The 24337-nt window shown below is 33.9% G+C and overlaps 2 protein-coding genes across 2 annotated transcripts; both read left to right on the top strand.

The window, feature by feature from the left end:
• Positions 1 to 2388: 2388 nt before the first annotated feature.
• LOC110625056 (pentatricopeptide repeat-containing protein At1g12620) lies at positions 2389 to 4635 on the top strand. Its single transcript, XM_043960582.1, has one exon. It carries the CDS (start codon positions 2527 to 2529, stop codon positions 4543 to 4545), a length of 2019 nt encoding a protein of 672 aa, XP_043816517.1. The 5' UTR covers positions 2389 to 2526; the 3' UTR covers positions 4546 to 4635.
• A 15974-nt stretch (positions 4636 to 20609) lies between these two features.
• LOC110625057 (pentatricopeptide repeat-containing protein At3g22470, mitochondrial) lies at positions 20610 to 23036 on the top strand. The gene is made up of 2 exons (XM_021770560.2): positions 20610 to 20657; positions 20796 to 23036. Exon 2 carries the CDS (start codon positions 20893 to 20895, stop codon positions 22909 to 22911), a length of 2019 nt encoding a protein of 672 aa, XP_021626252.1. The 5' UTR covers positions 20610 to 20657; positions 20796 to 20892; the 3' UTR covers positions 22912 to 23036.
• Positions 23037 to 24337: the final 1301 nt, after the last annotated feature.

The following is a 24337-nucleotide window of genomic DNA, read 5'->3' as shown; positions in this document are numbered from 1 at the left end:
GTTCTTGGGCCTTAGGCATCAAACAATTGTTAATTGCATGGAGAACAAGAGAGATCCAATCCTAGCTACCCAAACGCATGGAGATGTTACTAGATCATACAATTTCCTTAGTTTTTACACCAAGTGTTCTTATGTTTGAACAATCCAAGCAATTACGGACTTAAAATCATTCAAACTAACAATATATTACCTTGCAATCAATAATCAATTGGCCACATTGATCAAAATAACAAAGCAATAATGGAATCAAGCATGAAATTGCACAAATATTGAATAACCAAAAGATAAACAACTTATGTTCAGATCTCACAATCCATAAAACAACCAAAATTTCAACCAATCTTCAACTAGAAAAAAAGGTTTCAGCCACTCATGGCTGAAATAAAAAACCAAAAATAAAGAAAGGAAGAAGAAGAGATGGTGTCACTTGCAATCCCGTAGGTGCCTCCAAGGGGGGCTTGAAAGAGCATGGGGAGGCTCCTTATGTGTCTTTTTATACTTGAAAAGTGTTGACCTAGATGATACTTGCTTCCTAATTAGTGAAGAGGCTGCCCAAGGTGTCAAGAGGCTGCCCAAAGACTTCAAGAGGCTGTCCAAAATGCCCTTGGTCCAAGATGTGCCATCCATGCACATGTGAGAAGGGAAAAACGTGGGGCATGTGTTCAAGTGCAAGGAGTGGGGCCTTTGGTCTTTGCTTGCTGCCCAAGTGTCTTCAAAATGCTGCCCAAGGTGCCCAAGACTTGCCTTCACACTCTCCTTGCCGCCCTGGACTAATAAGGAAGGTGGAGCCTCCTTTGCAATTTGAATTTTGAATGTGCAAGGCATGAGGTGGCAAGCATGTGATCTTTGGATTTAGCTTCCTTGATAAGCTGGATTTTGAAATTCAAAATTTGAATATGAATCTTGAAGATTTGAAATTCAAAATACTTTCCTTATTTAGCTCTTCATCTATGGCAACTTGAGACTTGGCTTCTTGAATAAGGAAAAGGCTACTTGGAGTTTTGAAATTTGAATTTCAAATTGCCTTGGCTGAATGTTCTTTCCATATTTGCCACTTTCCTTATTTAGCTTGACTTGATTCCAACTTGGCAGGCTTGCTCTCTTTTGCTCCATTTAAGGCAGTTTTAAGGGTATTTTCTCCAAAATGTCATTTTTCACCATTTTCTGCAAAATAATATCAAGAGCACTAAATTAAGCAGAAATCATGTAAATAATCATCAATAATATCAAGATAAAATGGACTAAAATATGCTCTATCAACCAGACTTAGGTTTTTCTGGGGGTCTATTAAACCGGAAGGAGGAGGATCGGGAAGGACGATTCTCTCATTGCGATAAGGAGCTCGGATGTGGTAAAGGGGAGTATCCAGATACTCCCGTGAAAAGAAATTTTTCAGGGTGGATGGAGTGATGCTGGACTCTAGGTTAACAACGTCGGGAAGCTTTGGACCGTCCATGGAAAATGAAAAGCGTACCTTGACAACGATGGGGGCAGGAAGACAGAATAAGCAGAACGTGCATAGAGTAGAGAAGAGTGAGAATTTCGGGAAGATTGAGAGAGTTCGAATTTTGAAACAGTAAAGAGAAGAAGAGATGTTTTAAGGGAAGCAGTCCTCGAGCCGCACAGTCATAATGATTCTCGATATTTACCCCCTCATCATTCATGTCATAACTGATGAGAAGGTAAAGGGGCAATTGATGACCGCTGGGTCTCGCCACCCCGGTATAAGGCTTGACCCATGATAGTGACCCTGATCCAAAGGTCCTAGGGCCTCCTCAACGAGCCGGTCTGGACCGCCCAGCCTTGAGGTTGGACCTCCCGCGGATCTCAGTCCTTTCACACCAAGCCCGGCCAGAAACGTGACAGAAGAAATGACAGCAGGCCCAGTCACCTCGCAGCCCTGTCTACACGCGCGTCGGAGGAAATTAAATGGCCGCTGGAGTGGAGAGGGCATCTGATAGTTTCGTACGTACGGGTCTGTATGACAGAGATGAGTGACACTGTAGCGAAAATGCCGTTAGGCATTACTAGCAGATAAAAGGAAAGAAATAAAAGGGAGAAGGCATATTCCATGCACCTAAACTTACCCAACCATTGTGAACCCTATCCCCTCTGAATCTCATATCATCAAAATCAAATCTTAATATTAAATATTTTCACAAATTCTGTGAATTAAATACGTAATTTAGTTCATTTAAATATGATATTTTTTAATCAGTTGACAGATTTCTCTTATAAGCCGTAATAATTTAATAATATTAAAATTAAAATAACATCTATTTTTTTCAGTTGAAAAATATTATATATATATATAAAATGTTAATGGTTAAAGAAAAAGTGAAATTTACTCGAACGTGAATTTAAATTTTTTTTTTTTTTAATGTGTGGTTTAGTAACTTAAACTTGCTTTGTTTTGCATTGCAGACAAGAGTCGCCAACCATTTTGCACGAGATACATGCTTCCTTGCCCATCCCCAATTCTCATCTCCGACCAAACAAACCTCAAAAATTGCATAGAATTGATCGATGACAATGGCGCCTTGGAGCAGATTCCAACTTCAATTGCAAAGGGCTTTGGGTACCATTCACTCTCCAACCCTATTCTTATTTGCAAATTGTTTCCATTCTTCTTCTCCTAATTTCACTGATGCACATAAAGGTGCACTTTTCTTCAGATATAAGTTCGAATCTGCTTCTTTTACTCACCTTGATGATGCTTTGGCTTGCTTTGATCGCATAATTCATATGCATCCTCTTCCTTCTAGAGTTGAATTTAATCGATTTTTATCTGCTCTCGTCAGAATGAAACATCACCAGACTGTCATTTCCTTGTCCAAAATAATTGAATCGCTAGGGATCTATCACAGTATTTATTCTCTAAACATCTTGATTAATTGCTTCTGCCATTTGCACCTTGTAGATTTTGGCTTCTCTATTTTGGGGAAAATCCTTAAATCTGGATTGGAGCCTGACATTGTTACATTTAGTACCTTAGTTAAAGGGCTCTGTGTAAAGGGTCTAACTGATCAAGCATTAGACTTTCTTGATGACGTGGTTGCAGCAGGCTACCAACCTAGTGTTTGTACTTACAATATCATGGTCAATGGTATCTGTAAATTTGGGAAAACAAGTGAGGCTATTGGGTTTCTAAAGGGAATGGTTGAAAGGGGTTGTGAGGCAGATGTTGTGACATACAATGCAGTCATTGATGCCCTTTGCAAGGATAAGCTAGTCGTTGAGGCTTTAGAACTTTTCTCTCAAATGAGGAATAAAGGCATTTTACCTGATGTTAGTACTTACAACTGTTTAATTCATGGGCTTTGCAATTTAGGCAAACATAATCAAGCTTTGTCCTTGTTGAAAGAAATGGTGGGACAAAACATATCACCAGATAGTTTTACCTTCAACATATTGATTAACGCTCTCTGCAAGAAGGGATTGTTTTCAGATGCTCAAAATATAATCAAGATAATGGTTCAAAGAGGTGTGGAGCCTAATTTGGTCACATATCAAACCTTGATTCATGGCTTGTGCTATTTACATAAGGGGAAGGAAGCTTTGGCCTTGTTAAATGAAATGGCGAGGAAGAATATATCACCAGACGTTCTTACCTTCAATATATTGATTGACACTCTTTCTAAGGAAGGAATGGTTTCAGAGGGACGAGAAATTGTCAATATGATGATTCAAAGGGGCATAAAGCCTGATGTTGTCACTTACAATTCATTAATGGATGGATATTGTCTACTTAACCAAATGAATGAAGCTAGAAAAGTATTTGATTCGATGATAGCTGATGGAATAGTTAATGTTTTTAGCTATAGCATCTTGATTAATGGATATTGCAAGATCAAAAGGATAGATGAAGCAATCGAACTTTTTGATGAAATGCCTAAAAAAGGTTTAGTTCCTGACATTGTTACCTTTAATACTGTTATACAGGGCTTGTGTGCCGCAGGGAGGACGTGGACTGCACAAGAGCTTTTCAAGAACATGTATTCTCATAGTCAGCAGCCAGATAAAACAACTTTCTCAATTTTGCTGCATGGGTTATGCAAAAATGGACACCTTGATGAGGCACTCGTACTATTTAAAGCAATAGAAAATAGTCGGTTGGAGCTTGATCTTATGTTTTATAATATTTTGATTGATGGTATGTGCAAAGCTGGGAAGATTGATGATGCCAAGGAGCTATTTTCTAGGCTCGTTGAAAATGGTTTACAACCTGATGTTTATACATATACTTCAATTACAAAAGGACTTTGCAGACAAGGTTTACTGGATGAAGCATACAAGGCTTTTAGAGAAATGGAAGAGCTTAAATGTTTGCCAAACGAATGCAGTTATAATGTGATTATTCAAGGGTTTCTTAGGAATAAAGATGTAATGAGAGCAAGTGAATTTATTAATGACATGGTTGGTAAGGGATTTTCTGCAGATGCCACGACATTTGAGTTGGTAGTTCATTTATTATGTAGTGATGATCTTATGTTGACAAAACTAGGAAATAAATATGAAGTTTCTAAAGGTGTAAATCTGAATTGAAGTTTTTAGCCAGCAACATCAGATCAAAGAATGTGTTATATTTGTGTTATTTGTGGGTTGTTGTACTTCAATTTATTTTAATACTTGTGCAATTACAATGCTGCTAGTTGGTAGCTTTGTCTTTACACTAAAAACTGTTAAAGATTAACACTCATTCTTTTAGGTTGTATTCTCTTGTACGTGCCTCACTTTACTCATTTTGGGATTTAGTTTTTCAGTATATTATTTTTCTGCTTCCACCTAGTTTTCTTTTAGGTGTTAGATCATTTATTTTCATGCATGCAAAAATAGAGAGGGCAACACCAACAATTTCTTTTTTCGTTTTATAAGGGGAAAAAGACTCCATTTGAGACGCGATAAGGAAAAAGACTCCCCTTATTACTGTACTGGCTATTTACCAAATTATTTGAGTGATCATTTAAGGGTTTCTGCAGCGGGAGGATTTATCAAGGACAAAACAACTCATTGAAGGAATGGAAGATGCCACTAGTAGTAGAATTGTTATATAGTAATGATATGTTTCTGAAAACAGCCACTTCCATTTGCTTGATTTTATGGGCTTTACCTGCATATTAATGGAGGTCTATGTAGAAAGTATATGAAAATTTAGATAATTAACTTTTTCATTTTTCTTTAGGCGAGCATTTGATCTTAGTCTAATACCCAAGTGGTTGCTAATTATGGATGTTCTATGGGCTATGATGCATATGTGAAGCAGACTGTCAAGGAGTTGCTGTCCAAAACTGAGTTTCTTTATCTGCAGAAGTATGGTAATCTGGACTTCCTCATGAGTGTAAGAGAAAAAAGATGTTTTGGACCATATGATTAGATTTTTTTTGTCAGGTCATTGGGCAAATCTAGTGGTTGAATTGGCTGCTTGTAAATGTGATTGCTGATTATTATGATAAAGGAAACAAAGATGTACTATCATTATTATTATTTTTCTTGGATTTTACCTTCATATTCTTTGATTTTTTTTTCAAGAAATTAAGATGTTTCCATGATATTTAGTTTGTAAAGTGATTGGCCACAGACCATAAATTGTTGTTATGATGTGAAAATTGATGTGAACCTTCATGGGCAGTGAATTTTATTTATTTTAATGCTGCTACAGACTAAGAAGATGCCAGAATTTGCAAGTTTATTCCCATCAAATCATATTTTTAATTAATTTCATTGTTTTATCTTAGTTTATTGATCCTTTAAATATCAAATTATTATTTTGAGTTTTTATTAAAATTTTAAACGAATTTCGTTTGAAATAAAAATTTATTGGATCCCATGACTATTCACTCCCAATTCAATTTTTTTAAAAAAAAAATTATTATGAATTTTTTGTGATATAATGAAACCAGTTACTTCCATTTTCATTTTCAAAATTTATTAGTCAGTAATTTTGAGGATGTTTTACCCATGATCATCAATTTTAAAATTTATTTCATTGATGTGGCCAAAAGTAAATCTATATTGATCAGCAAAACTTACAAAAAAAAAAAAACACAAAGTGAGTGAAAAAAAGAAAACATGAAGTGACTGTTAACTTTTATATTGTCTCTGTGACTGTTAACTTTTATATTGTAAAAATGTGAAGTTAATAAGGTATTTTCTGAAAATCCAACGATGATGTGGTCGGCTATTTGATAAGGGATATTGCCAGCTAACTAGTCGGTAATTCCGTAATCATAGGCGTAATGGAAATTTACTGGATTGTGCCTATTAACAGTAATTTCATGTGAAGGTTCAACCTCTACAGAAAAATGTGAGTCTTGATGAAGAATTTGTTATAGTGGTGTCCGAATCTTCCTTTCCTCGGGTGGGATCGAGTACCAGCTTATCGTATGCTTTCCATGTGACCCTATTTTGTATTAACAGCTCATGGCTCACTTTAGGCGATACTTGTGTAGCATCAGAGGTTCCCTATTGGTCTTCAATTCTTCATATTTGGAGGTGACAATTTGTTTTTTTGGTCTGGGACATGTGGCACAATTGGGTTGGTCTTCCATGCTTCCATTGTTTTGCTTGCCTTTGCCCATAAATGATGATTGTCTTATTTGTTGAGTAATATTCAAAGATTTTTCGGCTACGCTACTGTATAAAAACCCTTCTTCCTTAATTTTTCTTATATCTGCGAGAGTCCTGACAGCTCCTTTTACTTCCATGTTTTGCTTTCCTTTTTATAGAAGTGAATAGAGGCACTTTCTTTTCTTTTTCTTTTGGTGGGAGTTATGCCTCCAACTCTTCCTTCGACAGCCCCATTCCCACTTCTGTAGATAACCAGTCCTGTACTAAGGATATCTTCATGTTCTACAAAGAGCAGCTGAAGGTGAGTCTTCCTGAAGGTACAAAAGTGGTCGAGGAGCATACTGTCCTGCTTTGTGTAATGGCTGAGAACTACAATCAGCATGGCTATATTAAACTTATGAAGGGACTTTGTGTTGGCCATGGTGTTAGCCTTTTAATTGATTTTCGGCATCGAAACTCTTAGGGAAGGGGTTGGATTGTGCAAAATTAATTTTGAGGGCCAGGCTAGAAAGATAGTTGCCGAGAAGTCCCTTCATAAGGCTTTGCCTGGATAGACAATGTCTTCCCTGAGGAACTCGAGCACAATAGAGATGGACAAGCTGAGGAGAACCCCACTAACCAGATGTCTACTAATAATATAATATATGTAGAAAACATTGATGCAATGGAGACTCAGGGGGAGGAAATTGAAGACCTTCCTCACTGTAGCAGATCTCTTACAAGATTAATTCGGATTGGCTCTGATTTGTTAATGAAAATATATCTGTTTTGTATATCTCATCATTTTTCACTAGGCATTTGTATATTCCTTATTTGTCCTGTACCTTCATCCACTGACAACTTAAATAATCAATTGGCTAAGGAATTATGGCCCCATCAATCCAAAAACTTGGTAATCATCATTTTTTGCCCAAAAAGGGGCTAAGGTAGGTTCGCCTGGTTAGTAGTCATAAAATAATTTGGAGAATTTTTTTGCAAAACAGGACCAATACCTAAGCATGTGGCCTGGCAGACTCCCGCTTTTTTTGAGCATGGAATGCCTTAGAAAAACATGGGACTTACACCTAGCCTCATGCCTTGAGGATCGACCATAAGACTCATCTAACAACTTTGATCTCTGACAGACACTTTTGTCTTTTGGGAATTGGCATCCACAGCTTTGCCTATTGATTACTCATCTAACAAACTATTTCCTGCGTCTCAAACAAGTATAGAAATAAAACCTCGCCCTCGATAGGCGAGCTTAGTGACTCGCGGTTGTCGAAGCCGGTCAAAAATAACCTTTCCGGTTATCAACAATTTTACAATTACAGATAGTGGTAAAGGATCGAATCCATAGAGAATTGAAAACTTATCTATTTTTCTCAACAAGACCAAGAGATTTAACTGAATGAGAAACTAAAAGCAAGTAACTGAAAGCGAAATAAAAGTAAAGTGCAATAAAAGTAAAAGGGGGGGTTTTGAGATTGATTTGATTAGCAAACTACTGAAAGCAATTAAATGAGCAAGTAATTAAATAAAAGAGAAATTTAATATGAGAAAGATCTAGTTGAAGAGATGGATCCACTTTGGTTGTTTGGATTGATCATTGAAACTTGTGTTCTCTTGATTGATTCAATAGATTAGTTATGGAGATGGAAAACGCTTCTCACCACCATGTCTCTCCTTATGATTAAATCAATTAGGGAACGTCCTCTAATCAATTACTAATTAACAAATTGCCAACAAACATCCTTGGATCTTAGGCATCAAAACAATTGTCAATTGCATGAAGAAATAGAGAGATCCAATCCTAGCTACCCAAACGCATGGAGATGTTGCTAGATCATACAATTTCTTAGTTTTTACACTAAGTGTTCTTATGTTAGAATAATTCCAGCAATTACGGACTAAAAATTATCCCAACTAACAATCAATTACCTTGCAATCAAGAATCAAGTGGCCAATTTGATCAAAACAACAAAGTAATCATAGATTCAAGCACCAAATTGTATGAATATTGAACAAATCAAAGACAAATAGTTTATGTTCAGATCTCACAATCCATAAAACAACCTTAGTTTCAACCAATTTTCAACTAGAATAAAAGGTTTCAGCCACTCATGGCTGAAACAAAATAGAAAATAAAAAGAGAAGACAAAGGAAGATGAACCGAATTGGAGATGGAGGCTTGGTGCGCCTTGCTTGGCCGAATGGGAGGAGAAGGAGTTGCTGTCCAATATGCCTTGGATGGCCTCTTTGAGATGTTTAAATATGTTTTAAGGTGCTGTCTTAGGGTTTCAAGAGGCTGCCCACGTTTTTAGAGGCTGCCCAAAATGCCCTTGGTCCAAGATGTGCCATCCATGCACATGTGTGAAGGGAAAAACGTGGGGCATGTGTGGCTTGTGCAAGAATGGGTCTTTGGGTCTTTGTTTGCTGCCCAAGTGTCTTCAAGATGCTGCCCAAGGTGCCCAAGAGTTGCCTTCACATTCTCCTTGCCGCCCATGCACTAATAAGGAAGGTGGAGCCTTCTTTGCAATTTGAATTTTAAATGTGCAAGGCATGTGGTGGCAAGTATGTGATCTTTGGCTTTGGCTTCCTTGATAAGCTGGATTTTGAAATTCAAAATTTGAATATGAATCTTGAAGATTTGAATTTCAAAATACTTTTTTTATTTGGCTCTTCATATATGGCAACTTGAGACTTGGCTTCTTGAATAAGGAAAAGGCTACTTGGAGATTTGAAATTTGAATTTCAAATTGCTTTGGCTAAATGTTCTTTCCTTCTTTGCCACTTTCCTTATTTAGAACTTTCCTTATTTAGCTTCACTTGAATCCAATTTGACATGCTTGCTCTTCTTTGCTCCAATTAAGGCAGTTTTAAGGGTATTTTCTCCAAAATGTCATTTTTCACCATTTTCTGCAAAATAATGTCAAGAGCATTAAATTAAGCAAAAATCATGTAAATAATCATCAATAATATCAAGATAAAAAGGAGTTCTACATGTCACTCCTTAATTGTTAGAAGATGCGACATGTCAATCTACTGAGGATAAAGAGTTTCACGGGTCACTTATCAATTGTTAGAAAATAACGTATATAAACTCCTTAAGAAAAAAGACTTGTAATTAAATGAAAATAATTATAAATAATTGAAATTATTAAATACTTATGAAAGTGATAATGAATACAAAAAAAATATTATTTTTTCATCGCTACGCATAATATAATTTACGGATTTATCTTTTTATTTTTAAAACTCAATATTTTAGTTTTTAAAGTTTGATTTCATTAGAAGTAGATGTTTTTCCGTAAAAAATATCATCAGTGACGAAAAAAATATGACTGAACTATTTTTTTAAAATTCAACATTTTAGTCTCTGAAATTTAATTCTGTCAAACTCAAAGATCTCTCTCCCAACAATCAACCCACCCAGGTAAGACACGCTCAATTCTCCCCCTCACGCTATTGTTGCTCAATGATATCTCTCTGAGTGCTCGTTCATCCATTTTATTTTTTTCATCCCTCTATCGTCTACCATCTATCATCATCGTGCTATTGTCCATCACTCGTTGTTTCTCCTCCCACTTGCGATGATGATGAGAGTTTCTTTGAGACTTTGATGAAGGTAGTGACCGGTGACGATGAGGTTTCAAGACTTCAATGAAGGCAACAAGACGATGAGATTTTATGGGTTTGACTAAGACAGCAAGATGATGAGGAGTATTTCTTCAAGCGGCGATGATGAGAGCAACGATAATGAAGAAGACTTCTTCGCATGTACAATGAAGGTAGTGGAGACGATGATGGGTGCTTGCTTCTCTTTCATTGGTGGCAATAATGAGAAAGATAGTAATGAGCCGGCAATGACTATGAAAGAAAAGAGGAGAGAGACGGCTTGAGAGAAGGAACGAAAAGGATAAAAAAAAAAAAGTATAAAAGAGAAAAAAATGATAAAAATATTTTAAAAATTATATTTTAGCGTTTGACTAGATTTATTAAACAGAATTTTTAAATGGAGAATTTAAAATTTGAATGGAATTAAAATTGAATGATTGAAGTGATGAATTTTAAAAATATTGAAATAAATTTATTAATTATATTATATTTAAAAAAAAATTAAATACAATTTAATTTAATTGAAAGAGTTTCACATGTCATTTCAGAATTGTTAGAAAATGACATATGTTAAACTATTGGGAATAAGTAGCTCCACATGTCATCTCTCAATTGTTAGAAAATACAACATGACAACTCGTGTGAAAAATAGCTTGCTATTAAATGAAAATAATTATCAATAATTAAAATTAATAAAATAGTCATAAAAGTAATAATAAATATAATATAATTTAATTGAAAGAGTTCCACATCATACTTGTCAATTATTAAAAGAGGCCACATGTCAATATAGAAATGAATAATTCCACTTGTCACTTCTTACAGGTATAAATTTAGACTATTTTACCTTTTTAATATATTAATAATAAAATTTTAAATTAATATTTTATAATAATAAATTATTTAAAATTAATAGACATAGTAGATAAATCAAGCTTACCACATTAGAAGGCGTGTATGGAATCCTTTAGTGACTAAGGTTTGATTTCCCTCTCTTCCCTAAATATCTATTGAAAAAAATAGATAAATAAAATATACCATATGATAAATCTGATTTCCTTTACTCTATTTAATAAATCTGATTTTCTTTTTATCTATCATATAAATCTATTAATACTTAATTTAAAAAAAATCTATAAAATAAAGAAAGATAATCAGGAGTCTACCGGAAATATTCCGATAGAGATCCTCCGACATTCAAGTCAGATTTTATAAATTAGGGTAGTATGGATAGGCTAAAATTGCAGAGAGAAAAAATAAAGAAAAATGGTATCCTAGAAGAAGAAGGAAGAAGAGAGAGATCCCATTTTCGTCTTCTCGTGATGTATATCTGCCTCTATGCTATAATGCTAGTCGTCTCTATCACTCAGTTCCATACGTATAGATGTGTCAGGACTCCTCTCCATACTAGGCGGCCATTTAATTCTCTCCAGCACGCATGCGGGCAGGGCTGCAAGATGATTGGACCTACTGTTCTTTTTCACATCACTTCACTGGACTGAACTTCTTCTCATTGATCTCGGGCTCATGGTGGATCCAGCCTACCTCGTGCGTCCGGATCGAAACTTAAGACGCTGAATCAATTTTGCTTAAGGAGGGTTTGATAGATTTTGGGCTATTGTTCTCCTCTTGGGCCCGGTCTCGTCCAGAATAGAGGAAGTCCGGCGGTTATTACTATAAATAATAATTAAGATATAATATTCATGATAAAAAATATGTATATACATTAAAAGTAGTTATAGTTTAAAAATTATATTTTTAATCTATGATATATATAAAAGTAAAAAGAGGTGAAAAATAACAGAACTATCGGTTTCACCCAATGTTATTTAACTATTTTTTATTTTTTTTATAAATAAAATTGAGAATTGAAAAATTAAAATTTAAAATTTTTTAAATTTATTTAGATATAATTACTATCAAACTAAATCTGTTAATATCTTATTTAACTATTTATAATTAACTTTAAATTTTAAAATAAATAGTTATTTTATTATTTAAATAATTTTAAATTAATAAATTATTCGTATATTATCTAAAATGGTTATAGATATTTATCATTTAAAATTGATGTAGAGTTAAATTTTTTTATGAGTTTAATTAATTTTATTTTATAATTATGTAGGATAATTATTAAAAATAAATAATTTTAGTAATATTTAAATTAAATGTTTAAAAATAAAATTATTAAAATAATAAATTTAAATATTAATTAAAAATATTAAAATAGTTATTATGATATCGTATTATTATATTTAAATTGTTAATTTTTTGAGTTTAATTAATTTTATTTGATAATTAATTAATATTTAAATACATTTTAATAATCATTAACTTAAATTTTTAATCTTGATATATTTTATGCATTTAAAATTTTGATATTTTTAATATATTTACTATTAAATTTATATGTTTTAATATATATATATATATATATATATATATATGAATAAAAAAATTAAAATTTTTAGATATGATTATTAAAATAGTAAATTTAAATATTATTTAAAAATATTAAAAATAATTATCACAATATTAAAACTTAACAATAAAATTTGAGAAAAAAATAAAAAAATATGAGAGAAAAGTAGAAAGACGATGAAGAGAGATATTAAAATATTCTTTTAATAATCTAAAAGCTTAATATAATAAGTTAAAGTTGCTTCTTTTTTTTGAAATAAAATTAAAGTTAGAGTATTTTTTATAATAAATTAAATATGAGTAAATTAGAGGTAAGCAATTAGTCGATTCGATTTAAAATTGAATCGTGTTAGAAAGAATCCTCTGTCATAATTGTAAATAAATCAGAAATCAAATCTTACTATTCTTAGCATAGCATGAGTCTAGGACATAATTGAGAGCACAATCAAAGGCTTAATTGTTCATATTATGTACTATATAAACCCTGTAACCTACTGCACAAAGTGTAAGAAAATAAAAACAGTTTTCTTCCTATAATATCAAGATGGTATCAGAGTAGGTTTCGGTCTAAAATATAGCCGTCCTGCAATCATCCTTTACCAGATACCTTTCCCGACCTTTCCCGACCTTTCCTCACCAAAACAACAATGGCCGACCCCCCCAACCCGGCTGACCAATCCCAAGCAATCATCAATCCAATAGCCGACCTGTCACAAAAACTCTTCCAGTTAATTCAGAATAGCCAAAATGAAAATCAGAAATCAGCAAACCAATTTTCTCTTGATTCAGCGCAGCCACCGTCCGACATAAAATTGAATGACTCCAATTATGTTATTTGGGCAAAGATGATGGAGATGTTTATCACAGGGCGAGGGAAATCAAACCATCTGACTGGGATCCCTCCCCCTCCGGCAGAAACAGACCCCGCAATTTACCTGTGGCAAGCTAATGACAGCATTGTCCGAGGATGGCTAATCCAGATGGTGGAGCAGAAACCCCGTCCAAATTTATTACAACACAAAACAAGCAAAGGGCTCTGGGATGCCCTCAAGATCAGATTCAATGCAGGTAGCAACAAGCTTATTATTTACGAGTTATAGTCTAAAGCATAAAATTAACACAGCAAGGAAGCACTCTGGAGGATTTATACAATGATCTTCAGACCATTTAGGCCGAGATCGATGAAAGACAACCAACCAAAATCGAAGGAGACAACAATATCCTTATCCGGAACCAGGAAATCCAGGAGGAACGCCTTTACCTGTTTCTGGCCGGAGTACAATTGGACCTCGACCCAGTCCGTCGAGAAATTCTCAACAAGGAGCCATTGCCGACCTTGGACAATACCTACTCTCGACTCCGAGGTGAAAAGTTGCGCCGTGCCATCCACCTTCCTCCTCCACCACCAGCGATAGTAGGTTTCGATCTTGTGGGTGCCGGTCTATTGGCTAAAAATCGGTCAGACACAGACAAGTCATCACTCCGGGATGACAAATCGAGCTTAAAATGCACCCATTGCGGTGGATCTCGACACACCTGGGATGGATGCTTTAAGATCATAGAGTATCCGAAATGGTGGGAGGAAAGCAAGACCCGTAAGAAGAAAGGAAGGGGACAAGGAGTAGGGAAAATGGCCGCGGTCGCTGCCAGTGGCAACCAAAAGGCCGCCTGCGGCAACAATCTGATTGGACAAACGGAAGAAGACTCGGGCAACAGACAGAGCTTAGGGGTTGCAGCGGCGCTACAAGGAGCCGAGAGAGGAGGAGGCACAGGTATCCCTTATGATCGGGAAGGAGGTATTTTAGGGTTAGAAAGGAGGACAAATGACCTTTCTAACCCTGTCCCTTTAAATAAATGCAAATATGCCCCTACTTGTTTCAATTCCTGTAAAATTAAATACCTTGTCCCGGATGTTTTAGATAAGTTTGTAAGTAATCTCAAAACTGAATCATTAGCCCTTAACTCTATCAGTCATGCTAACAAGATACAAAATACTAATGGGTGGATATTTGATTCAGGAGCCACAGACACTATGACCAATGATTCTTCAGATTTTGTTTTGTCAGCCCCACCCTCAAAATCCAATATTCTAAATGCTACCGGTGGCTCCTTTCCGGTCATCGGTGGTGGTACCGTTTCTATAACCCCCACTTTAAATGTCTCGAACAGCCTCTATATACCTTCCTTATCTTGCAAATTACTCTCTGTCAGTCAGATCACCAAACAGTTAAATTGCAAAGTACTCATGTATCCTCATTTTTGCGTTTTGCAGGATATTCATACGGGCACGGTACTGGGCCGTGGTACTGAGAAAGATGGACTGTACTATGTGGAGGAGGTCTCAAATACTAGGTCAGCTCATTTAGCTCAAAGGTCCTCAATCCGACAGTTATGGCTCTGGCACCGGCGCTTCGGCCATCCTTCAAGTGAATATCTTCATACTTTGTTTCCTGAGTTTAAATCTATTGATATCCCAGTTTGTTCTTCATGTGTGCTTGCTAAGAATCATAAGAGCATTTATCATATATCCACAAATAAATCTGATACTCCCTTCTCAATAATACACTCTGATGTATGGGGGCCTGCCCCAGAAACTGTCTCACCTGATTATAGATATTTTGTGACTTTTATTGATGATTGTACTCGTGTTACTTGGATTTACCTGTTAAAACAAAAATATGAAGTAGCTAAGAAATTCTGTGATTTTTTCCACATGATTAAAACCCAATTTGACAGGATCATTCAAGTCCTCTGATCTGACAATGGGGGGAAATTTGTCAATAATCATCTCAAAACCTTTTTCTAGAACAATGGGATCATTCACCAAACTACGTGTCCTTATACACCACAGCAAAATGGGGTTGCTGAAAGAAAAAATCGGTATATCCTTGAGACTGCCCGAGCCCTATTGTTTGAAGCCCGAGTTCCTCATAAGTTTTGGTCTGAAGCAGTTGCCACTTCCATTTACCTCATCAATCGACTCCCGTCTCGTGTCCTTAATTTCCAATCTCCATTGCATACCCTGTCTTCTCATCACACCATCCCTTCCCATCTCAACCTTCCACCTAAAATCTTTGGTTGCACAGTTTATGTTCACATTCCTAAAACACACCGCACTAAACTTGATCCATGTGCTCTTAAATGAGTTTTCTTTGGTTATGGTGTCCATAAAAAGGGCTATCGGTGTTTTGACCCAATCTCTAAACGGCTCTTCACCACCATGGACTGCACCTTTCTAGAAGAGGAATATTTTTTTCCCTTGCCAACTAGCAGTGAGGGGGAGACAAAGGCAGAATCACCACCACTGCCAAATTGGCTTAGTCAGGGGGAGCCAGAACTTGATCAGTCTTCTCTTCCTGAGTTTACACCAGAACTTGGAGACACTGACCATTTAGTACAGTCCTCGGCCTCAACGTCACAATCAGAACCTGACACCGTAGAATATCCTGAGGAACACACAACTGAGGTATGTAAACTTTCCCCTGTTTCTAATAACCTTACCACTGAACCCATTTCCCTTGAGTTTCCTGAAACAGACCACTATGTTCTACCCCCTCGAAATAATAGAGGAATTCCACCTAAGAGATATGATCCAGAATTTGAGGTAGCCAGATCTAGATACCCTATGGCAAACGTAACCAGAAGAGAAAGACTATCACCTCAGTGGGTCAACCTACAGAAAAACATTTGCTCATAATGGATACCAAAGGATGCCACAGAGGCCCAGAAGGACAAGAGATGGGTTGAAGCAATGGAGACCGAAATGGATGCCCTGGAGAAAAACAAAACTTGGGAAAAATGCTGGCTACCCAAGGGAAAACGACCAGTGGGATGCAAATGGGTGTTTACCATAAAGTATAAGTCAGACGGAACGGTGGACATATATAAAGCTAGACATGTAGCAAAAGGATACACTCAAACCTATGGAGTTGACTATTCTGAAACATTCTCTCCAGTAGCAAAAATTGATACAATACGGGTCCTATTTTCTCTAGCTGCAAACCTAGATTGGCCACTTCACCAATTTGATGTAAAAAATACTTTCTTACATGGTGATCTAGAAGAGGAAGTATACATGGATGCTCCACCAGGGTTCACGAGTGGATATAGAAGAGGAGAAGTGTGTCGATTAAGGCGAGCCTTGTATGGGTTGAAACAGTCACCCAGAGCATGGTTTGGGAGATTTACTCAAGCAATGAAAAAATATGGATATCGGCAGAGTAACTCCGATCACACCCTATTCTTGAAGAGGCAAGGAAGGAAGATCACGTGTTTGATTATATACGTGGATGACATGATTATAACAGGAGACGATGTGGATGAAATCAAACAACTAAGGGACAACTTATTCCAAGAATTTGAGATGAAAGACCTGGGGATGTTAAAATATTTTCTTGGAATTGAAGTTCTCAGGTCAGACCAGGGAATTTTGATATCACAGAGAAAGTACATTCTTGATCTGTTAACTGAAACAGGAATGATAGATTGCAAACCAATCGATACTCCGGTAATGGTCAATCACGAGCTGAGCAAGGACTCAAAAGAAGGACCCGCAGACAGGGAAAGGTACCAGAGACTGGTAGGAAAGCTGATTTATTTATCACACACCAGACCAGACGTGGCATATGCTGTGAGTGTAGTAAGTCAGTTCATGCATGATCCAAAACAAGACCATATGGAGGCAGCATTGAGAATTGTTCGATATCTGAAAGGAACAGTTGGGATGGGCATGTTGTTCAAGAAGAATGGTCATTTCAGTATCAGTGGATATACGGACGCAAATTGGGCAGGAGACCTTTCCGACAGACGATCTACTTCAGGATACTTTACCTTTGTCGGAGGAAATTTGGTAACATGGAAAAGTAAGAAACAAAAGGTGGTGGCACTGTCAAGTGCTGAAACAGAATTTAGGGGAATAGCAAAAGGACTTGCAGAAATTTTATGGATCAGAAAATTGATGTTTGAGCTTGGATTCCCATCAAAGGACACAGCTGAACTCCGTTGTGACAACAAGGCGGCAATCAGCATTTCTGAAAATCCGGTTCAGCATGATCGAACAAAACATGTTGAAATAGACCGACATTTCATCAAGGAAAAGTTGGAGAGTGGTATGATATCTTTACCGTTTGTTCGATTAGAGGATCAGTGGGTGGACATCCTAACCAAAGCAGTAGTTGGACGAATATTTCATGATGTCTTGGGCAAGTGTTGGAAAGAATCCTCTGTCATAATTGTAAATAAATCAGGAATCAAATCTTACCATTCTTAGCATAGCATGATTCTAGGACATAATTGAGAGCACAATCAAAACCTTAATTCTTCATATTATGTACTATATAAACCCTGTAACCTACTACACAAAGTGTAAGAAAATAAAAACAGTTTTCTTCCTATAATATCAAGAAATCAAACTGAATAAATAGAAAATTAAAATTTTAGTATTTATAAAAATTAAACCGAATCGATTTTGGTTAGAAACTGACCAGTTTGATCGGTTTGAATTTTTAATAATTTTTTTATTTTTTACTTTTTATTTTTAGTATTTTAAAATTTAATTAAAATATTTTAATCTTAATATGATTTAATCTCTATATTATTAAAAATAATATATTATTATTACTAATCGGTTTGATTTAATTTTTTTGATTTTTTAATTAAAATTAAACCGAATCAAAATAATTAAAATTTTTAAAATTAAAAATCAAACCGAATCAAAATAAATAAAAAATAAAACTGAATTTTTAAATTAATTTAGTTCAATCAATTTATTGAATTTGAATTAATACTGGTCACATCAAATTAACCCTAAAAGTTGGTGAACTAAACATGCCTTAAAAGTTGGGTGATCAGCGATGAAATTATCCGAAATGCTTGAGTTGCCTTATTCATATATGGTTAGAGTAATCTCTCAATTTTATCGTATTTTAAATTTTCTTATTCAATTTTATTTTTTTTAAACTCTTTCAATTTTTATTTAAATATTATTAAATTTCCTTCAAACTTTTTATTCCAGATTTACATGTTAGTTAAAATATTATTTTTTTAAATAAAATAAATTTCATTAAATTTTAAGAACAGTCAACTCAAAAATATAATTAGAATGCGAAAGAAAAAAAATTTCAAATTAGATCTGAAATAATATGACTAATTGGAATAAACGCATGAATTACGCCTAAATAAAAATAGAATTCATTTAGCGTAATTTCATTTTTTCTACTCAAAATTTAATAAATTTTAGATATTTACACATCATGATAATATATTTACAGTAACCCCATCTTATATAAATAAGTAAACAGAAATATAAATATAAACTTTTTGATTCATTAAATAGAGTTAGAAATTTTTTTATTCTTCCTATCCATTTATTTTTTTTATAAAATTAAATATTAAATAAATAAATAAATTTCTAAAAGTAACTAAATTGCAATAATTCATAAATTTTTAAATATTATTAATCATTATAAGCTACCATAATTAAAATATTTTATTTAGTTAAGATATTTATTTATACTAATATTTAAAAATAAAATAAACAAATAAAATGAACTAGTTCATTTTTTTTAAACTTTTTTTAATTATCTGTTCTTTAAAAGGTTATTAATTAGCATGATTATTCAAAAAAAAAAAAAAGCATGATTAGGAAGGCTTTACCTATTAAAACATACTGGAGACTACTAACTATTTAGTTGGACAAGTATTAAAATGGCTAGAATGACCAAATCTCTCCTACTACCATGGCTAATAATAATAATAATAATATATTTTAATAAAATAATATTAAAAAAATCTAAATGTTTATAACAATTTATATTTATATTGAACACTTTAAAATTTAAAAATAAAACTATAAATTTTCAATTTAATATGATTATAATGAAAGAACTAAATTAAATTTATATAAATTAATAATAAATTACATTATATTTTCTCAAATTTTATATTATTAATAAAGTATATAATTTTTTAATTTAAATTTTATATTAAAATTAAATATATTTTATATTTATTATATAAAATATTAAATATATTATATTAAATAAATATTTATTTAGTTGCTATATGAAAGAAAATTAACTTTAAAAAAATAAATTAGTTTTTTTTTTTAAAATGGAGATCGGAGATTGAGGAAATAGAATTTGAGATTTCTTAAATTTACTCAGATGCACTTAGTATCATGCTAAATCTATGAGTATAATAATAAATTAGTTTTAAAATTATAATTTTTAATGTTAAATTAAATTTTAAAAAATGATTGAATCTTTGATAAAACTAAAAAGTAATAAAAATTTTCAAATTTTATGGATGATACAAGATCTTAAAAAAGCTATGCCTTAATGTTTCTTAAAATTATTATTTTTTTAAAATAAGATTTTGCTGCTAATTTTGTAATACGAAGTAAATCATGTTTTCAGAGAATTTTAAATAAATGTATTATTAATCTCATTTGCATCACATATATTTGATTTTTTTTATCATGGAGATATTCAAATTTTTATTAATAAAAAATAAATTGAAACCTAAAATTGATTCTAATTAATAATAAAAAAATAAATACAAAGAAACATAAAAATATAAATAATATATTATAAATTTGTGCAATAAAAATAATAAAATAATTCTATTAATAAATAGACATTAATAAATTTGATGATAAAAATTGAAAAAAAAAAATAAAAAAAAATATATGAGAGAAAAGTAGAAAGACAATGAAGAGAGGTATTAAAATATATTGTTTTAATAATCTAAAAACTTAATATGATAAGTTAAAATTGTTTTCTTTAATAAAATTAAAGCTGAGTATTTTTCGTAATAAATTAAATTTGAGTGATTTGAAATATGCTTTAAACTAGAGTGATTATAGATATAAATTACCCCTTAATATAGAAAACAGTATGATATTAAGATGGAATTATTACATTTTATTTTTTTCAGTTAAATTTTTTTTTAATTTTTTAAAATTGAGATTTTAGATTGAAAAAGTAAAATATGCCGCCACCCATTTCTTTTCTTTTAAAAGGGAGATTGCAAATTGGGAGCAGAATCCGGCACCCTCCGACTGCCACAGCTAAGTCTACGAGTGTAAAAAAAAAAAAAATTTGTTAAAATGATTAAATGAAAAGCAGCTTCAAATTCTCAATTCATTTGCTTTGCAGATTTGATGAAAATGCACGGTTTACTAACTTACCCTTGTATTCTTTGCCTTGCAGACAGTCACCTACCATTTTCCACTTCACGAGATATAGGCTTCCTTTCACATCCCCATCTCCGACCAAACAGAACTGAAACATTGCAGAGGATTGATGGATGGCAATGGCGCCTTGGACGAGATTCCAACTTCAATTGCAGAGGGCTTTGGGTACCATTCAATCTCCAACCCTATTCCTATTTGCAAATTGTTTCCATTCTTCTACTCCTAATTTCACTGCTGCAAATAAAGATGCACTTTTCTTCAAACACAAGTTCAAATCTGCTTCTTTTACTCACCTTGATGATGCCTTAGCTTGCTTTAATCACACTATTCATAGACATCCTCTTCCTTCTAGAGTTGAATTTAATCGATTTTTATCTGCTCTCGCCAAAACGAAACATTACCAGACCGTCGTTTCCTTGTCCAGAACAATTGAATTGCTAGGGATCTCCCACACTAGTTGTTCTCTAACCATCTTGATTAATTGCTTCTGCCACTTACACCTTGTAGATTTTAGCTTCTCTATTTTGGGGAAAATCCTTAAATCTGGATTGGAGCCTGACATTGTTACATTTAATACCTTAATTAAAGGGCTCTGTGTAAATGGTCTAATTGATCAAGCATTAGACTTTCTTGATGACATGGTTGCAGGAGGTTACCAACCTACTGTTTATACTTACAATGTCATAGTTAACGGTCTGTGTAAATTTGGGAAAACAAGTGACGCTATTGGGTTGCTAAAGGGAATGGTTGAAAGGGGTTGTGAGGCAGATGTTGTGACATACAGTGCAGTCATTGATGCCCTTTGCAAGGATAAGCTAGTTGTTGAGGCTTTAGAACTTTTCTCTCAAATGAGGAATAAAGGCATTTTACCTGATGTTATTACTTACAACTGTTTAATTCATGGTCTTTGCAATTTAGGCAAACATAATCAAGCTTTGTCCTTGTTGAAAGAAATGGTGGGACAAAACATATCACCAAATAGTTTTACCTTCAACATATTGATTAACACTCTCTGCAAGAAAGGGTTGTTTTCAGATGCTCAAAATATAATCGAGATAATGGTTCAAAGAGGTGTGGAGCCTAATGTGGTCACGTATCAAACCTTGATTCATGGGTTGTGCTATTTACATAAGGGGAAGGAAGCTTTGGCCTTGTTAAATGAAATGGTGAGAAAGAATATATTTCCAGATGTGCTTACCTTCAGCATATTGATTGACACTCTTTCTAAGGAAGGAATGGTTTTAGAGGGACAAGAAATTGTCAATACAATGATTCAAAGGGGCATAAAGCCTGATGTTGTCACTTACACTTCATTAATGGATGGATATTGTCTAATTAGTCAAATGAATGAAGCTAGGAAAGTATTTGATCTCATCGTTAGTAATGGAATGGTAGATATTTTTAGCTACAACGCATTGATTAATGGATATTGCAAGATCAAAAGGATAGATGAAGCAATCCAACTTTTTGATGAAATGCCTAAAAATGGTTTAGTTCCTAACACTGTTACCTTTAATACTCTTATAAAGGGCTTGGTGGAAGTAGGGAGAATGCAGACTGCACAAGCATTTTTGAAGAACATGTGTTCTCTTAGTCAAAGGCCAGATATAATAACTTTCTCAATGCTTCTTCGTGGCTTATGCAAAAATGGGGACCTCGATGAGGCACTCACACTATTTAACGTGCTGGAAAATAGTCAATTGGAGCTTGATCTTGTGACCTATACCATTTTGATCGATGGTATGTGCAAAGCAGGAAAGATTGATGATGCCAAGAATCTATTCTCTAGGCTCTTTGAAAATGGATTACAACCTGATGTTTATACATATAGTGCAATGATAAATGGGCTTTGCAAAAAAGGTTTGCTAGATGAAGCAAACAAGATTTTTAGAGAAATGGAAGGGGGTGGATGTTTGCCAGATAGTTGCTGTTATAATGTGATTATTCAAGGGTTTCTTAGGCATGATGAAGTAATGAGGGCAAATCAATTTATCGATGAAATGGTAGGCAAGGGATTCTCTGCAGATGCCACTACAGCTGAATTGGTAATACATTTGTTACGCAAAGATGACCTTATTTTGGGAAAATTAGGAAATAAATTTGAAGTTTCTAATGTCATAAATGTGAAGTGAAATTCTAACAATCAATATCAGGTTAACAAATGCATGACATTTGTGCTATGTTCTGTGTTATTGTACTTCAGTCTATATCAATACTAATGCAATTCCAATGCTGCTAATTAGTAGCTTTTTCTTTACACTAGAAACCGTTTAGGATGAGCACACATGTTTTTAGGTTGTATGTGCAGATTAATATTAATGAATATGGTTTAATACTACATGGTTCTAAAAGGCTAATGTAACTTTTGTTTCCCATGTGAAATTTGAAAGAGGTGTGTTCTCTTATGCATGCCTCATTTCACTCGTCTTACTTCTACTGTATAGCAATTTTGTGCTGCCTTCTAGGTTTTTCAAATGTTAGTGTTAGGTCATATATTGTCATGTATGAAAAAAATAGAAAGGACAGGACCAACTAATTCTCTTTTATTTATTTATTTATTTTGATGTCAAGAGACTAGAAACCTTTTTCTCTGTGTTATTGTACTATATGAACCATACAAGGTGTTCAGGAACATTAAAGAGGATGTCTTTCTACCAAATTGTTTTTATAATGATGTGATTATTTAAGGATTTCTGGAGCACATGGACTTATCAAGGGCAAAACAACTTATTAATGAAATGATAGATTGTGATTGCTGATGCCGCTGGTAGTAGAGTTATGTCTAGTAATGATATGTTTCTGAAAATATAGTTGGATTTGCTATAGGTCATCAAGATGAAGAGGAGACAGTTCTCAACTGGGACAAGAGTCTCCTCATGTTATCTTGGTCTGAGATCACAATCCAAGCAACTATTTCCTTTTGCTTGATATGGTTAACCATTTGGGTGGCGCTGCTAGTCTGCTCATTTTATGGTTTTTACCCACGTATTAATGGAGGTGTGCATAAAGTTACATGAAAAATTAGTAGTTTTCTTTATTAATTTTCTTTACCCTATATTGTTGAAGAGAAATAGATGATAATAAAGCCTTGGTGTTGGTGAAGCTTCCACCTTCAATTGCAAAAGGCATCATGTACCATTCAATCACTAACTTTTATTTCATTCTTCTAGTCCTAGTTCAAAATATGCTTATTTCCCCAAGTTAATGCCTTAGTTTCCCTTTAATCGTATAATCATATGCATCCCTTGCCTTCTAGGGTTGAATTCAATCAATTTGTATGTGCTCCTATGAGAATGAAACAATATGACATCAACATTCCTTGGCAAAAACAATTGAATTGCTAGGGTTCTCACACTAAATATATTCACTTTAACATTTTGATAAATTGCTCCTATTCCTTACAACATGTGGATTTTGGATTCTCTACTTTCGGGAAGTCCTCAAATTTGAATTGGAGCTTCACATTGTGATATTTACAACCTTAATTAATGGGCTCTCTGTAAATTGTCGAATCGATCTAGCAGTAGACTTTCTCGATGATATGGTTTGAGGAGGTTA

This window comes from Manihot esculenta, chromosome 10, assembly GCF_001659605.2.
Source record: "Manihot esculenta cultivar AM560-2 chromosome 10, M.esculenta_v8, whole genome shotgun sequence".
NCBI classification, from domain to species: domain Eukaryota; kingdom Viridiplantae; phylum Streptophyta; class Magnoliopsida; order Malpighiales; family Euphorbiaceae; genus Manihot; species Manihot esculenta.
Note: the sequence above shows the minus strand (reverse complement) of the source record. Positions and strands in the feature narration are given on the sequence as shown.

Coding starts and splice junctions, on each gene's coding strand:
- LOC110625056 (XM_043960582.1), top strand. CDS start 2,527: ATGACAATGGCGCCTTGGAGCAGATTCCAACTTCAATTGCAAAGGGCT.
- LOC110625057 (XM_021770560.2), top strand. CDS start 20,893: ATGGCAATGGCGCCTTGGACGAGATTCCAACTTCAATTGCAGAGGGCT.